This window comes from Falco cherrug, chromosome 1 (genome assembly GCF_023634085.1).
Source record: "Falco cherrug isolate bFalChe1 chromosome 1, bFalChe1.pri, whole genome shotgun sequence".
NCBI classification, from domain to species: Eukaryota; Metazoa; Chordata; class Aves; order Falconiformes; family Falconidae; genus Falco; species Falco cherrug.
In genome coordinates this window covers 76,315,588-76,333,243 of record NC_073697.1, presented here as the reverse complement: position 1 = coordinate 76,333,243, position 17,656 = coordinate 76,315,588, and the positions used below count along the sequence as shown (strand labels likewise).

At 44.1% G+C, this 17,656-nt stretch overlaps 1 protein-coding gene across 6 annotated transcripts in view; it reads left to right on the top strand.

The window, feature by feature from the left end:
- The window catches only part of LOC102055422 (probable E3 ubiquitin-protein ligase HERC3), a 55,543-nt gene that overhangs the window by 33,898 nt on the left and 3,989 nt on the right, over positions 1–17,656 (top strand). For 3 of the 6 annotated variants that reach the window (XM_055702278.1, XM_005436688.4, XM_027801651.2), the window contains 12 exons: positions 1,569–1,680; positions 2,394–2,583; positions 4,284–4,447; positions 4,974–5,087; positions 6,369–6,392; positions 6,482–6,571; positions 8,077–8,247; positions 8,887–9,030; positions 10,370–10,536; positions 11,669–11,735; positions 13,524–13,606; positions 16,839–17,022. In XM_055702278.1, the coding sequence (XP_055558253.1) occupies positions 1,569–1,680; positions 2,394–2,583; positions 4,284–4,447; positions 4,974–5,087; positions 6,369–6,392; positions 6,482–6,571; positions 8,077–8,247; positions 8,887–9,030; positions 10,370–10,536; positions 11,669–11,735; positions 13,524–13,606; positions 16,839–17,022 (1,510 nt within the window). Of the gene's footprint in view, positions 1–1,568; positions 1,681–2,393; positions 2,584–2,737; positions 4,256–4,283; positions 4,448–4,973; positions 5,088–5,456; positions 5,606–6,368; positions 6,393–6,481; positions 6,572–8,076; positions 8,248–8,886; positions 9,031–10,369; positions 10,537–11,668; positions 11,736–13,523; positions 13,607–16,838; positions 17,023–17,656 lie in introns of those variants that run through there. The other 3 variants (XM_055702293.1, XM_027801652.2, XR_003559053.2) reach the window with 3 other exon arrangements.

The following is a 17,656-nucleotide window of genomic DNA, read 5'->3' as shown; positions in this document are numbered from 1 at the left end:
TGTTGGTTTAAAACACTTGTTGAGGTATCCACGTTGTAGAGTCACTGTACATAGTCCAACATCTCCTTTGAATGTGGAAGTGGAGTTTGACTTCATCACCCCCGTGCAGTTCTCCTTCCACTTTAGTGATGCCCTGGCTAGTGCAGGACTTTTACAGAAAATCTTTGACAAACCGAATGATAGAATTTGAAGCCACCATACACTGAGGTGAGGCTGTATTTAACAACGTACCGCTGTGTGTGAAGTCTCATGTCATTGCCCTAGTATATCCCTCCAGTATCCTAATGCCATATAGGCCTGTTTGCAGTATGGCATTGTGGTACCCAGGGTTAGATGGAAAAGTGGCTTTTCTAGGGCTGTGTGACTGGGCACGCTCCAGTATGGCTTCTGCACGTCACAGCCTGAAGTGCTTTGTACCACAGTGAGACTCGGAGGTGCGATTTCCAGCCTGGTGCCATTCTGCTGCAGCAGGCTGGCCTTAAGTTCTCGTGTTGTTACAGTCACACCAGCCAACCGACAAATGCATCCCATCTTTAATAGATAACTTTTCCTTAGATTTCCTTAGATTAAGACCGTGTCTTAATCCAGCACGGTCTCAGATGAGTAGTGACGGACTTGGGAAATCCTTGAGGTCAATGGAATTTTAGCAATGACTTTTTTTTCCTAGTGACTGAAAAGTTTTGGCTGTAGCTTTCCTGCAGACAATGGTGCTGAGAGCCTCTGCTGCAGATGCTGATCCTGCTTTAGATGCTGAGCAAGCTGTCTTACCTGCTGGATTGCACATTCAGTGTTGCTAGATCTGGCTGTTAGACTGTTGTCCTCCGCAGGCTTGCCTTCATTATCCGTCCTACGCCCGTAGCCTGAGTAAATTGCAGCCTTTCAAGCGCAGCAGAAAGTGTGATAATACAACCATCAATCAGAAAAAGGAGGGGTGACAAAAGAAAATAATTAGGCTGTAGCTTCAGTTGTGCTTTCTCGTAGCACATCTTTGCTACAACTAAAGACCATGTGAAGACCGTTGTCAGCTGTACTGTGTTTTGATTGTGACCATTGTTTAGTTTTAGAAAAATTGAGAGTGGAATTACCGAAAAGCTGCTCTGAATGATCTTCCCGTTTTCTTGTGAAAACCCTCATCTGCTGTCCCCTTGCAGAGCAGTCAGGTGTCATCTTACGTATCAGCCTTCCCTTTCTTACTGGGTGTGATTAAACAGATTTTGTTGTAAAAGTAGCGTATGGAAGACAGCATAGAAGATCCTGACATAGATGATACATATTTTACAGATTTTTAAGCAACCTGGCCTGTCTAGGCAGGCTCTTAGGTCAGTGAAGGAGGCTTGGGGGAGTCAGAGGCTTTGATAAAGTGTTTCTCTGCGAGACCCGGGGGGGTTCAGAAGGGAGAGTTGTCCATCTTGTCTTTAGCAAGAAGATTCCAACTTCCGCGTTATTTCTAGTCTGATAAATTCCCTAGAGGTCATTCCTCCATTGCTTGCTCTCAGGACATGCCAATACATGGGTAATGGTGTCTCTTTCTTAAACTTATGCCTGTCTGTCTGGGATTTTTTTTTAAGAATTGACGAACATTTTAAAACCAGTCCGAAGATCCCAGGGATTGATCTGAACTCCACCAGAGTGCTGTTTGAGAAGCTGATGAACTCCCAGCACTCCATTCTACTAGACCAGGTATTGCACTTCTGGGGTCTTGTGTGTTTGGAGGGGGAAATAAAGGCTTTGTCCTTCTGTACCATGCAAGTAACAGCAGATTTTTTTTGGGGAAGGGTTGTACTGCATATCTGCAGGCCAGATCCTTCATGGTATCAATGGATGCTTCTCCATTGACCTGGGCAGATTTTCACTTTCCCAGAATGTGTCTGTAAGACTTGATTTTAAAAACAAGGTTTATCTCATGGCATTTAATATGTGAAATGGCTGCTGAAATGAATCCTGTGTATGTTATACTTGTAAATAATGACTATGTACTCATTTGGTGCCTGTCAGGAGTAGAGTACTTTATGGTTATAAAACTTATTCTAAGGATTTTTTTTTCCCCAAGTGCAGAGCTGTGGGATAAAATCATTTATGTTCCCCATGCCATTTTTTAGCTATATTTTTATAGCTTTTTTACTCTGGGTTTGACTTTTATAGCAGGGGTGTGACCTTAACAAGAGGGGTTAACTAAACTCTAGCCAGCCCTGGAAAAACCTATCCAAACATTCATGCATTTTGGAAAAATTGGAGTTTAGCCCTGTCCTATGGAGTCTTTTTAAGAGGTTGCCAGGAAAAGCTGTCAAGTCCACCCATTCTGAACATGCTCCAGTTCATCAGTTCTCACGCATCTGCATTGTTAGGTGCTCTATCGCCCAGGGTAAGTTGTCTTTTCTCTTGTTTTCTGCTAGATACTGAAGAGCTTTGAAAGTTTTTTGATTCCTCAGCTGTCCAGCTCACCACCAGATGTCGAGGCAATGAGAATCTATCTGATTCTTCCCGAATTCCCACCCTTCCAAGACTCCAAGTATTATATCACGTTAACGCTTCCTCTAGCAATGGCTATCCTGCGCCTAGACACCAACCCCAGCAAAGTTCTCGGTAAGAGGCTGGCACTTCGGGTGCATGTTGCTCTCAGTATCCAACTGGGACACAGTGTTGCCTTGAGGTTTTTCAGTCATGTTTTTGTGTGGGTTTAATTTTTCTATTCTGTTATAACGCCTGCAATGATAATTGGGTATTATTTGTGATACAGTGTTATAAAGCAGTCGCCTCTAAAAAGCAGCTGGGAACCAAAAGAACTCAAGGATTCCTCCCCCAAAACCTGTGTTCCCACGTAAAAGGATTATAAGCATAAAATTTGAATTTTAAACATGAACTGTGAGGAAATGAAGAATGTGCCACGCGGGTAAGATATGGGAAGTTAGTTACAATAGTGTAAAACTTACAGTGTTGTGGATAATAAATGAGAAAAAAATCAAGTTAAGAATTGTTTTAATTTAGAAGTAAAATACCATTTCAAAGAACTCTTACTATGGAGGTTTATCCAATTTACCTTATTGAGTTTGCCTACATTCAAAGACTCTGTTCCAGAGAAATTTGCATGCCTCTCTGTGAACACGAACTTTATATATCATGAAGATTAAATGATCTTACTCTCTTAAATTTAATCAGACATTGTCACATTAGAATCTGTTTTCTGTATAAGTTAAATAAAAGTATATGCTAAATATATTATAAAGTTACTTTGCCCTGTATAAGGGGCAGAAAAACCTATTGGCTGGTCTGTGACCAAGCTGAACACCCCACCTCTTGTACTTCGGAATATTCTCATTTCTACTAAAATTTTTTCCTTTGAGCTCATTTTAAGCTAAGCAGCACGTGTGCTGCTCAATAATTGTTACTCATGTTTGCTAAGCTATTACTTTTCTTGTTGCCTTATTCTGTTTCTTAAGGTTGTCTGATACGAAATCTCATAATTGTGTAAAATGTTATGTAATGCATTCAGACCTCCAGGAGCATTGTTACGGTGAAATTTATTTTGAGGTTTAGTAATATTTTTTTTATTCAAAGAGGCTTTGGAACCGAGTTTCCTCCTCTACTCGGGGTAGTCCACTGTGATTGTTAGCATACAGAAATGTAAAGGATTCTCATACTTTTGCCTGCCAGAATATGGTTTTGTGTTGACACTTTGAGAGGATAAACTGGTGTTTGTTTCTAACAGTTGACATGATGGTTTCCCAGGCTCCAGCTTCTACTTTGCAGGTGGATTGGTTCTAGCAAAGAAGCTAATAGTCAGGGTCCCTTCAGAGGAGAGGTAAGGGTTACCTGCCCTTGGCAGGAAAGAAGTCAGCCTTTCTAAGGAGGGGGCATTTCAGGCCTTTGGTGCAGATGTGCCAGGAGACCTGCTGGGACACCTGCTAGGAAAGTAAGTGGTGCTACAGAGAACTGCCCAGGCAGCTGCTTTCTTACCATACATGAGAACCAGTAGTCTGCCTGCAAGATCAAGTGTCTTGAACTGAAACTTGAAAAACTTTGAATTCAGGCTCCCACACCGATCAGGGATTGGGGCTGGGAAGTGGCTAGGGTGGTTGTATGAGAATGGAAGGGGAAAAGCTTTTTAGTTTCTGTTATCTAGCTGACTCCTAGCTCACTTTCCTATTCCTACAGTTAGGACAGAAATAAGGAAATTTTTGAAACAATCTTCAGGTGTGTTCTCCTAAGTTCAGCTGTAGCCTCCTATTTAGAGGTTACTCTGGCCTTTAGTTCAGGATTTGTATCGATGTTCTTCTGCTTTCCAGATAACTGGTGGTCTCAAGTGTGCCCAAGATACTTCCTCAGGCTAGTGGACCTCTATAAAGGTGCGGTGGTTTATCTCCTCAGTGGAAGAAAGACGCTGTTGATCCCGGTCCTGTTCAGTAGTTACATTACAGCTGCTCTCAGACTGCTGGAGAAACTCCACAAGGTAAGAGGAAAGCCTGGGGGGTGTGTTGGCTCAAGATGATTCAGCCTTGTCTGCCCTTTGTTGATTGGCAGGGGCAGAGTGGTCATGGCCCTGGCTTGTGAGCTGTGTCATTGTCCACTGAGTCACCACATGGGTAAGATGTTAGTGGTTTTCCTGGATTCAAGACGCTTGAAGGTTGTTAGTCCTGGCTCAAACACTAGGGAAAAAATTACCCTAAAGACTGCTCCTGCGGAGCCACCAGACTGCCTGCACTTGTGGCATCACCAGTACCTGTCCCTTGATGCTTTCTGTTACCACTGTGTTGGTACTGGGTAGTCCTGGTGAGGATGAGAAGGAATTAAAATAAGTCAGAAGTTTATCTCTATTCTTCTTGGCTTTTACTGAAGTGTAATAGACCATGTGATTTTGCAAGACTTCCTGGGTCCTATTGGTGCAAGCTGCTGTAATTGATTTTATGAAAGCAAACCTGCGTGTTCTAAAATGCTGAATATATCCATGTTTTAAAAAAGGTTGTTTTCTTCACTAGGTAAATCAGAAGGTTAAACACATAGAATATGATAAGTTTTATATCCCTGAGATTTCCAGCTTGGTGGACATTCAGGAGGATTATCTCATGTGGTTCTTACATCAGGCTGGAATGGTAAGAGGTTTTATGTATAGTCGTGAAATAGCTGTCCATGTTTGTCTCTCTGGTTGTAGATCTCTATTTTTAATATCCTTAATGGGTGTAATATATTCGGTATAGGAGTTACCTGTATGTTAAGTATCTCAGATTTGGGTACTCGGTGGCTTGACAAAGTTGACTTAATATAAGGCTGTCAGAAGAGCTAGACCTTAACGTTTAACAAGCGCTTGCAACAGTTTCTGATTATTTATGTGAATTTCACTCAATCCTTACACAAGGTGATTAATTCAGTCACTGCTGGATCCTTTTAATGTAATCGAGACCTCAGGAGCCAAATCCTGTATTCTAAAATTATAATTTTTACCCTTTACTTCTGCTGTTTAGGCAGGTTTTGTGAATAATGTAGCCAGTGATCTTAAAATGTTGCTCTGTAAGAGGAGGCAGTGTGGCGTTCTGGCTAGGGGGCTGAACCAAGACTCAAGAGATGTGGGTTCTGTTCCTGGCTCTTCCAGTAACCTGCTGGGTGATCTTGGGTAAGACCCTTCACCTCTTTTATGCCTCACTTTTCCATCTGTAAGAAAGGAAATAACTAAACTGAGGGCTGGAATGTGCTGTGTAGGAACTTTGTGAGATTACTAAATTATAGCAAGGGAAGGAATCCCAAGTGTGAGAAAACACCAAAAAACCATCAGCCCGGGGATGCTGCAAGAGTAAAACCTGACTGTAGCAAGAATTTTTGTGTGTGTGTGTGTTCATGGACTTTCTAAATGTTGCGTGTGCTGTGTCCCCTGTCCCCTGCTTTCCATCATTTAAATAGTGCTGCTTTGTTTAGTGAGCAGAACAATAAAATCCTGACTCAAATTTATGTAACAGTGATAGTTAAAAATAGTTGAAAATGGTTTAAAAATGTATTGATGTGGCTACTGAGAAGAGTAATTTGCATTGCCGGAGTGGTCTTACATTGTTATGTTGCGGCCTTATGGTCTCTCCTGTTTTGCATGGCCTCTGCTCTGGGTCTAGTTTTCTTGTTTTTCTTCAGGAAAGTAAATTTCATCTAGGGCAGGCTAACACAGGCTTCTGTGCTGGTTAATTTTCTTAGTTTGTTCAAATCTTCTATTAGACTTGTGCATTTTCTTAAGAAGGAAGTTCCCATGCTTTTCTTAAAGAGGAAAAACTGGGTTTGTTGAACCCAGAGGAGAAAAAATTTTCTTTGGGTCACCTTTGAACTAGTCCATCCCCTAAAAAAGACACGAAATAAAGAGTAAAATATTTTTGTATTTCTTTTTTCCTTCACAGAAAGTAAGACCATCTATCATGCAGGTGAGAAAATTGTTTTTCATGACTTTTATTTAAATAAAAGTGCTATGGAAGCTGTACATAGGGAACCAATCTGCCTGCCTTTCTTGCAGGATGCTGTGACACTCTGTTCTTATCCTTTCATCTTTGATGCTCAGGCTAAGACCAAGATGTTACAGACAGATGCAGAGCTGCAGATGCAGGTAATCCTTCTCTCTCCCAATTTTCCCTCCCACTTCACTTTCTCTGCCTTTTGCCTTGGTGCTGCAAGGGAAGGTGTTCACTGGGAGTTAGTGTGTGCAGCATTTTATTGTTTCGGTGATACGGGAGAGCAGATTAGCTGGAGAACCTCTTTGCCTGGGCTATTTCAGAGGCAGTGCTCGGTGTCTTTCACTTCAAAACGTTAGGTAACATCAGAACTGCTAGATGTACGTGTGGTGGAAATTTAAACTGTATAGGGAAGGAGTACTTGCTTATTTTATGAGAGTCCAAGGATAAGAAGTAAGGTGAGATCTCAAGAGTTGTAAGGCTGGAAAAGCAGACAAACTTTTAGGTAAGTGGGCACTTCTTTCAAGTTTCTCTGGTGCAGGAGGAGTGGTTGTGAGAAGTGAGGGTTGAAGACCAGTTCCTGACACTGTTCGTGGTTGCAAGCAGCAGCTGCCAGCAGCTCAGCTCTCCGGGAGCGTATTGGCAGCAGGGTGCTGAGCTCCAGCACCGTTACCCTGCAGGTGGCAGCCGAGCCAGCTCACAGCCCGGCTGGGGCAAGGACAGCTGGCCCCTGGGCTCAGCTTCTCTGTAGCTGCTTGGACACACAGGGCACCGCCAGGCAGAGATTGCTCAGCCCACACTCAAAAGCTGGAGTTACCTCCTCACAGCACTGCACTGCTCACAAGCTGGGCAGCTGAAAATACACACAAAAGGGTGACGAAATGAAAGCAGGGGAAGGTATCTACTGTACCTTGGCAGGACAGCAGGCTGGTAAAGGTTTTGCCACCCCGAGAGATAGGGTCTTTATGAAGACAACCACTTAGTCCAAAGAAATCAGTACTTCTGTGAGTGCTGAAATGGAGGAAGCGTGGTTTCCAGTGGATTTTTGTCTCAGGTTTAACCCACTTTTAAACTGAACTTAGAAATGTGAATTTCCCATTTGCTATGAACAGTGCATGAAAATGAATATACTGTGTGTGGTCAAAGATTTGCCTGGACTTTGTGCCTTACTGGACTCCAGAAAATCCATGTACATGAGAACTTTGAGTTGTGTGCAGTTGGGTTCCCTGGTGCCTTGCCAGGTGTGGTTGTCAGCTGGCTCCTTGCTTGGTATGTTAATAACACTGCTTTCCCTCATGGACCGGGTGACTCTTACCGGGGTGTGTTTGCACTGAGTTCCTTGACTTAATAAGAGCATGAATAAAGCCTCTTTTCCCTACCCACCTGCCTAACATCAAAAAACATTCAGGAATTTGATCTCTCTGATTCATGAAATTTGAGCAGCAACGAGGGGACTCAGCAGGTGTTGGTGTGGGAAATGGCATACAGGTAGGTGTACAGGCACACATACTTGTACAGGGTGGGTATGTAATCCTTGGGGAAGCCAGGCTAAAAGAGTAAGGGAGAAAGGAACACCAGGCATATAGTTGTTAATAGTTTTCTTTCCATAGGAGGAAAGGAGCTGAGCAGTGGCTGGTTTTCACCCATCTCTTATTTTCAGGTTGCAATAAATGGTGCAAATTTGCAGAATGTCTTCATGCTTCTCACCCTGGAGCCTCTGCTGGCCAGAAGCCCTTTCCTGGTACTTCATGTTCGCAGGAGTAACTTAGTCGGTGATGCTTTAAGGGAGTTGAGCATCCATTCAGACATTGATTTGAAAAAGCCTCTTAAAGTAAGTTCCCCGCCCCCCCCCCCCATCTTTAGCATCCTCTCATCCAGCTGACACTTCTGCAGCCTTTCAGCTGTTCACGTTACTACTTCTGCAGTGTACAGTGGCTTCTCCATAGGTATAGCACACGGGGACACTTGATCCAATCAGTGCAAGGGTTGAGTCTTTCTCCTCTCTGACTCCTGGAGTGTTTTGGCGGTGGACAGCTTACAAGAAGACAAGCGGGGGGTTGACACTCTCTTCCTGATGCGTCTAATGTATAAGGGGCAGGGAGGAAACAGTTCTATATTGTGCAGCCTCTGTTTTGTTCTTCTGCAGGAACAGGCCACTTAGAGATAAAACATGTCCTACTCTGAGAGGTTGCCACAAAATTCAGCAGCTGCTGCCATGTTTCTGCTTTGGTTGTTGGGAGGACGGGTGGTTATTTACTATTTGCATAAGGAGTTAAACATTTTCAAAATACCTGATTTGCCCCCTCATTCCCTTTCCCTCCTTGCCAGCAGAGCACTGGGACAGGTTCATGGGTTGCAGTGGGTTTGGGCACGTTAAGATGAATCCCTTTGCGTGGCTCACCATTAGAAAGATGTCTGATTCACGTAGTCTCAGCTCTGCATCCCCGTTACTGACCTGCTTTTTCTACAGGTCATCTTTGATGGTGAGGAAGCTGTTGACGCTGGAGGAGTGACAAAGGAATTTTTCCTCCTGTTGTTGAAAGAGCTCCTCAACCCCATCTATGGCATGTTCACTTACTACCCAGAGTCAAACCTGCTGTGGTTTTCAGACACGGTAAGTCCTTGCCTTCTATACATGCAGGTTGAAACATTACGCTGCATTTGAATGACAAGAAAGTTAGTGGCAAACTGTTGGAAAGAAATGATCTTCCTCTCATTTCCCACCCGCGCCACAACGTGAGCTCTGTTTTCAGCCAGCCTAAATTAGCGCAGGTCCGTTAACTTTAGCAGAATGGTGATGGTTGTGCCTCTTAAGCAGCTGGCTCTTTCTCCTGATTCTTATCCCCATAATAAAACTTCTGTTAACTATCAGCTGATGGTTAATACAACTCTTATTATCATGAATGTGATAATCATGTGCTGTTTTACAGAACTAGAGGTTTGGGTTGCAACGACATTAGAATTCTGTGGTTCCCTTGCTGTTCATGTAATTGCAACCAATCCACTTACTGACGCATCACTATCGCCTTCAGGGTCTAAACTTATTAATGCTTTATGTGAGGGAGCTCTTCAATGGCAAGAAATGCTGTTTGTACTGACGGTTGGTTGGTTTTGGAAGACTGGAATGCAAATTCTGTACCTGTCAGATAGCATTATGCTGGAAGTGGTGGGTTATGTCCTTTTTCCTTCACCTTCCTAGGTAGCAAGGTGGGGAAATGATGTTGTCGGTCTTCCCTTAAGGTGTGGCTGCCATGGTGGGGTTCTTGATTTATTAATTATATTTTACAAGGAAGGAAATTACATGGTACCTTTTGTAATTTATAAACAGTATTACAGAGCAATCGCTGGTTATGTCAAGGCTATAAAACCAAGTCTTTTGATGCTAAGAATGATGACAGAAAGCACTGAAAATGAGTCAGATATTTACATCACTTAACGCAGATACAGGCAGACAGTCTGTGACTGGCATGCCAGTGTGAGAGTAACCATGTGAAGGAATGCAGGGCAGTGTACCAACACCTGTGTTGGTGTATTTGCCTGAGTGGCACTGTGATTTGCATAATAAATAAGCTTTTAATCGAAAATAGGATGGGTGATAGGGAGAGAATTGTTAACACGTTCCCTTGCAGCACATAGACAGCACACATCAAAGCGTTGTTAATGTCTAAATGCAGAGGTATGTGAAAAGGAAATAAAAGGCAGATAAAGCGGAAAGCAGCTGTTGCTGTTTCCACAGCTAATCATGGCTTACAAAAGTAATAGGACTTGGTTTCTGAATCTTCGTTTTTGTGCCAGTCTCCAGCAAGGAATTCACAACCCAACTGGGACCTGATGGGAGCTCTCAGCTGGAAAAGCAGTTGAGTTGGCTGGTTGCTTAGTGCGTGGGGGAAAGGGTACCGTGCGTTGCACCAGTGACTCTGTCTCATCAGGATTTTCTCTGTGTGGTTTTGCAGTGTTTTGTAGAACACAACTGGTTTCATTTGATTGGCATCATATGCGGTCTTGCAATATACAACTTCACAGTGGTAGACCTTCACTTTCCCTTGGCTCTGTACAAAAAACTCTTGAATGTGAAGCCCTGCCTAGAGGATTTGAAGGAGCTATCCCCTACAGAAGGAAGGTATGAAAAATCAAAGTTGCAGCCTTTCTGGGAAGGGAAACCATCCAGCTGAGAATCAGGAATGCCAAACTGGGTAAAAGCTGTTCAATAAAACATCTCCCAGTCCTTTTGAGTGACTGGTTCAATTGGGGGCCGGGGGGGGGGGGCTGTGATCCTAGCAGGTACATAAGCCAGTGGTGATTTTAATGTAAGGCTTCTCTCCCACTAGTTACTGGATCCATTTGCTTAGACTCTAACCTCTGTACCCACCTTTCTGACCCCCGGAAACTGGGTATTGACACAGCCAAAAGATACCTACCACGCTCCTTTGAAAGCAGGGCTGGGGGGACCTCTCCCTCCACTCCGTGGTTGCATGCGTGGTCCCAGATCCTAGTCTCAGCCTCTCCCCTCAAGCCAGGCTTGGGTTAGCAAGCAGTTCCACTCCACGTCTCGTGGTGTAGGACTGTCCTATCCCTGTAATTCTGACCTGCTGTCATGCCGGAAAGAAGTTGAATGGAATGAAGGAATGACTTTTTCTAAACGGCCTATTGAATATTTTCTAATAATTGCGTGGGGATATTGGTTGCCTCTGACACTGAGCAGCTAAGATCCTACTGTCTGCTGACTTTTTTTTTTTTTCCTTCTGAGTTGCTGCCTGATTTATCCACACAAAGTGACAGCTCTATTTTAACAATAATGAGGTAAAAGGCCGGGAAGACAGCAGCAGGATTTTGAGGGATAGGAGAAGAATATTTTCTGCATGATGGGGATACAGACATAATCCGCCACCCTCTGTTCCTCCACTCCATCAGACTTCTGCGTGGTGATGGCATAAATATTTAGCAGTCCTTAAGAACTAAAAATGTAATTCTATTGTAAGGCCAGGATCATTAAAGGGGGTCCATGTACTAGGTATGCATGGGCTGCACTGATAACTTGTGTGGACTGGCATCTGTCCTGCTTCTAACAAAGCACCTTTACTTGAGGTGTAGTTATTTCTTACTCCTTCAGGTGGCTCGGAGCTTCTCTCTTGGAATCCTGTTACCCAGATGTATGATGCTGTTTACTTCTGCTGAATTCCTTTTCCCCTTTAGATGTATAGCTTTCTGAATCTTTGATTTCTTTTTCTCATTTTTCTCCACCTGTTATGTAGGAGTCTTCAGCAACTTTTGGATTACCCTGGGGAAGATGTAGAAGAGACATTCTGCTTGAATTTTACAGTAAGACGCATTTAACATATCAGCTCTGTGACTGTTATGGTACAGTTGAATCTACTTATTTGTGTGTATTATGGTTTATTCCAAACTATATTCCTGCAGTACACCCCCCATGATAATGTTAAAAGTCAATGTTAAAATACTTTGTCATCTCCCGTGTTCTTTTGTTAAGTGGTCATGAAAATTGAGCTTGTAAGTAGATTAAACTGACTGGTTTTCAGAATAGCCTTGTTGTCACTGTGGCATGTGACTTAAATGCCAGTGGCCCACTTGTCACACTAGACAGTAAGAAGTAGATGAGTAAATCCTCCTTGAAAATGGAAGTTAGGTTTTGACATCACTGGGTCAATTCTTGAAATGCTAACACAATTTAGAATTTTCATTGCTGTCATAGTATTAATATTTTAACTTGAAAATTTATTTTTTTGTTGGTCAGACTTCGAGAAGCAAAATGCTGGAGGCTGTTGCTAGGAGGCATGCTGAGGTAGTCAGCTCTCCCGTGCTACTACAGCAGTAAAAGAATCTTTCTCTAGCTAGTAACCTAGGTGCTCTAGTTTCTATTACACAGTGGAGAGTCCCTGAAATTAAGAGTTTGATCTTGATGTACGTTGGAATATCAGGTATGTCCCTTGACACATGCAAGCATTTGGAACCTTACAAAGATTACGGCATCGTTATTCTCCGAGCTGGTTTCCTCTGACTCGGGCAGGGCAAGGGCTTCCATCTTCCCGTGTCTCTGTCTTAAAGTTCTGGTGCTCTAAAAGTTGTGAGTGTTGGGTTCATCTGGAGCTTGATCTGGGTTCTCGACTCTGTCCAGGGCCTGCCTGGGGTAAAAACAAGGTACCAGGAAACTGCTACGCACTGACAAAAATCCTTGCTGAGCTAGGAGAATGTCCACCTCATTGTTTCGTGATGAGAGCGCATGAAGTCTCTTAGATCCACCTTACGCTGGAGTGAGTCAGACCTGGGTCCAACCTTCTCATGCAGATCAGAGCTACAATTCAGGATGGGTGAAGTGAAGCCATAATGTTGATAATGCAGACTGTGTAAAAAAAGAATACCTTTGAAATAACACAGGAGATTTTTCTTCAAACTCTCCTTTTACACAAAAGGGTTTTCTTACTCTCTTTCTTGTGCTATGTACTGCATAATGTATAAAGATGTGCAGATATATCTGCTAAAACGTTGAAATGAATAACTGATATCTGAAACATTGGAAGTATTAACTCACCTTGCATATCAAAATCTGAGCTTCTTTTGTGTATAACAACTTGAAAATTGATCCTTTTGCATTTTTTTCCACATGACCAGTTTTGCATGTACAGAATGGGTTTGTACTGGTGCCATTCTAGGCCAGGCAAATGCAGAAAGCTGTGGTCATGCCATCTTGCAGTGAGAGTGGATTAATTAGCCTACTGAGCTTCTATTATAAAGAAGGGAGTCCTCATTGCTGGAGCATGTGGGCTTAGTTAAAGGCAGATTTTTACTTGTCAGGCTTTTGTGTGTGTTTGGTGGTTCCCCCCCCCCAAGAAATTTACCTCAAAGGATAATTATTTTTTTCAATTCTGACTTTGGATTTAGACTTAATAGCTGTCCTACAGCAAATTTAAGTGATGGAAGGTGGTGAAGTGCGCAGGGAGTTTGGAACAGAGAAAGTGTTCTGCCTATACCCTTTTCTCTGGCCCACCCTTCACATGCCAGTCAGCAACTGTGAAAAAAGAACTCATACTTTCTGCAGACATGCAGCCTGAAAAGTACTTCTGGTAGAATTAGTTTTCTGGTTTTGTATAGATCTGCAGGGAAAGCTACGGTGTGACGGAGCAGAAGAACCTGATCGAAGATGGAGATAAAATCCTGGTGCAGAAGGACAATAGGTAAGCAGGGTGTAGGTGGGGATGGGCTGGTAGGTGTGAGGTCAGGTGCAATGCCACGGAAACTCTGGCTGAGGTGAAATGTGAGAGAGAATCAGAAGTCACTGTGAGCAGACTCTAAGATCAGTTGTTCAGAAGTTACTGGGTGCCAGCAGCACTTGACTAAAGTAAGTTGACATCATCTTTCCACCAGCCCACATGGAAAGATGGGAAGTACCCCACAGCCTTTTGGATGGACGTATTCCTTCCTGCAAAAGACCTTCATACAGAGCCGTGGCAGTTTTCTCATGGTAGATATTGCAGCATGATTTTGCCCCTTGAAAGTTAATCTCCCTGATGGTTTAGAGAGGAACTGTACGTGACCAGCAAAACTGAGCCTGGCAAACTTGTATAAAATCCGGATCCAGAAATGCTTGCCCTTGAATATGCCTTACAGAGAACCACCATCCCTGATTAGAGCCATAAGGCCCTACTGTACATGGATTCCTTTCTGTTTGAACACTTAAAGAGTTATTACTAGCACAGCTACCATTCCCCCCCCCGCCCTTTTTCCAGCTGCTAAACTATTTTCTTCTCTTAATCCTGTAATTGGATTTCTACAAATGCCTTTCTTGCTTGGAGCAGCATTCACATTCTTTCTCTGCTGGCAAAACAGTGTGATCCAGCGACCGGTCAGCAGCACGGTCAGGGGCTTGTGCTAGGATTGCTGAAGACCTTGCTGGAAGGTCTGGAGATGAAGTAATTTCCTATTAATCTGATTATTTAAAAGGGTTCTGATTGTGTCTAAAGCCAATGCCATAACAAAAGCTTTGTCTGTATTACCTTCTTACCTACTTGACTGCTGCCCAAAAGGATGCAATTTTACAACTAAATAGCTGCCTCCATGCAAAACCCACGCGGAGGTGGAGCAGTGTAGGTCTGGCTCCCTGCAAAGAGAAGGTGGCCTTCAGGTAAATGGAGCAGAGTTTAATTTGTGCTTGTGACGGTGAAGTAAAGAGGAAAATGCAGTGATAGGACCCTTTAGGTTCTTAGCCTGGGCATGGACACTTAAAAGAAAACTTGGGTTTTTTTCTACTGTGTGCCATACTGGCCTAGGGGAGGAAAAAAGATCTTAGCTGACCAAATGTTTAGGAAGAGCATCCAGGTTAGCTCTTGCAACTGTTTATTAAGTCAGGATAGGCAACGAGAGAAGAAAATCCTGAAGGACAAAGGCTAGTGTGTAGCTCCAGCAGCTTAACATGTTCCAAAATGCAATTGCTTCGTCTTGACCAGAGTTTTGACCTCAAGCTAACCTCTAAATCTAAGTCTAGACGTGGCTGTCAATTTATCAGTGCTTAATGACTTCCTCCACCCCTACACTTAGAGGCCAAGGACCAATTTGCTGCCCTCCTGGCCTGAATAGTTTGCCGAGTGCTTGTCTTTGGGCACTGCCCTTTGTGCGTGAGGGAAGTTCACTGGGAACAGAAGAATGCACAGGATTGCTTTGACTGAAAAATGCAAAATAGGAAATACCTGCATTTTCCCTTTCTCCTTTGTAGTTCATGTTTGGGTGCCAGAACATAAAAATGTTCTTAATAAAGGGTTCATGACCATAACAGCCAGGGAGGTATTAAGCAACAGTTAAGTGCTTAATCAGCTTGGATTTCCCTAATGCTCAGGTGACTATCGGGAAAATGGCAACAAAGCGAACGCAGTGGAAAGCAACTCTCCCTTTGCTATATGGTTTCTTATTCCAAGTTTTCATTTTTGTCAGTCTGCTTCCTTATCTTTCCTTTTCATTTTCTCCTCCATGGTCGCTGCTTTTACAGAGCATATCCATTGAGAATTCCTCCACCAAAAGCTCAAAATACTTTTCAGCTGTGACCTCCTCAGCTAGAGATGGAGATACTGGGTTCTGTAGTGTTCCCCGATCTTCTTATCCTCTGAGTGCAAGTGTGAGCTGCTCTCAAATGTCAGGCAAAAATGACACCTCCACCCACAGAGAGCAGTTTCGTGTCCCAGTTTGCTGGTACATTATTGTCAGGTGTTCAAAAAAAGAGTCGGGGGAGCATTGCAAGTCATTGCACAAATAAAGTTCTAGTGTTGCACTCTGATCATGGTGCTTTGAGAATCGGAAAGAGAGTAGGATAAAGACGCTTCACCTCCTAACAAAATCCTGAGACGGGGTTTGGCCCGGGCCTGCCACAAGTTTCTTGCCAGTGACTACAGAATGTTGTTTTTACTTCAGTGCTGTTCTTGGGAACTCTTGAAGCCCAACAGAGGGTTGTCATTCTGAGAGGAATCGTTCTTTTTGCCAGATACTCCCAAGTGCACGAGTCCTGTATTTCTTTAACCAGAGCGTGAAGGCTGAAGAGGAGGTTTCCATGCTAAGCCTGTTTTCTTGCTCTGTAGTGAGGGGTGTTTCTTGATTTCTCCTGGTGGCTTTCCCTTGGGGGCCAGGAGGGAGGGCACTGGCCGTGCAGTTTCAGATCAAGACTTTTCAGAGCAGGGTTTCCTCCATCTGCCTCTAGGCTACAGCTTTGGCTTTGAAAGTGCGGAACCACCGGCAAGACTCGCTGGGGACGGAGTCAGCAGGTGCTGCCTCCGAAAATCCACCTGACTGGGGCTCTGTGCGTCTCTTGGCTTCGGAAGCGGTAGTCCTCTGAGCACTGTCTGTCCCCTCTCCCCAGCAGAGCGCTTGCTCCGACCAACCTGGCAGTCTGAGGTCATGGCAGGTGGGCGCAGAGCCCCAGTAACCCCAGATGCCTGCAGGATGAAGAGCTCATGTCCTGGGCTTCCTGAACGCAGGGTTGCAGATGCTGGGCCGGGGGTGGATATGTTCCTCTGGTGACGGAATCCTCATGCTTGTTAAACACAACCCCTGTGCAGGCCGTGGGTTCCGTAGAGAAGAGGGCATCCCAGTGCTTGGTGTCACTCTGGCTCCCTCCTGGCCCCCTGGGCAACTGGATGCAAGGCCACTGGGTGGGTTTACTGGTAGTATAGAGCCTGGGCTGCTGGGGCACCTCCCACGCTGCCACTGCCAGGGAAGAAGCAGACACTTGGTGGCACTTGCTGCCTAATACTTTGTCGGTGTTGCAGTGACTCAGCTCAGTGAGAGGAGGGCAGTGGGCTGAACCTGTTGGAGACTCATGTTTGTGAGCCACATTTACAGGCAGAAACAGGAGAACTTCGCAGTGCTGCTGCCCAGGTGTATGATTAAAAGTGCTTTCCTTTGCCTGATCTCTCTGTGCACTAGGGAAGAGTTTGTTGAAGCCTACGTAAATTACATCTTCAACCTTTCCATCCATGAGTGGTACACGGCCTTTTCCACTGGCTTCCTGAAAGTGTGTGGTGGGAAAGTCCTGGAACTCTTCCAGCCCACAGAGCTCAGGGCCATGATAGTTGGAAACAGTAACTACAACTGGGAGGAACTGGAGGAGGTAAAGCTTCCCTTTTGTCATATTTTACTACTTTTTCACAATTACTGGGATTGTGCAGTTGCATGAGGAGGGCAACAGCCTGGCTCATGAGGCGTGATAAAGCACAGATGTCTTTTTTTTTTTTTTTTCCTTCTCTCTAATGCTCCTTGTACATCTTGCCGTCATTCACACAAAAAGTTTCTTATTGGGCTGTCCTGCTACTGGTATAACTCAGGGAGGAAATTCAGGATGAGAAGGGACAAAGGAGAAGGACTTCTGTCTGCTTTTTTTAGGGATGAAACCTAAGACAGAAGGGAAGAGAAAGTCAGGGTCTTAATTTGCAGTAGAACTCACTGCACTGTACAAGGGCAAGAAGCACACAGCCAAGGGTTCAGAGGGGAGTCTGGACACAAAGTAAGAGTTATATTCTCTCAAAATGCGTAGACCAGCAAGTTACTTGCTCTGTGTCTGCCTCAGCAGCAAAAGTGGCTTTGCAATGGAGATCACACAATCTTGTCCACGAGCCCAGCCTGTGAACAGGTACTCCAGGATTCTTCATGACATGTGTAATTAGGTGGATAGCTGGAAGCCTAACGCCTACCTTCCACGTATTGCTAGGAGAACACTTGGCTGGGTCTTTGAGCCCTGCTATTGC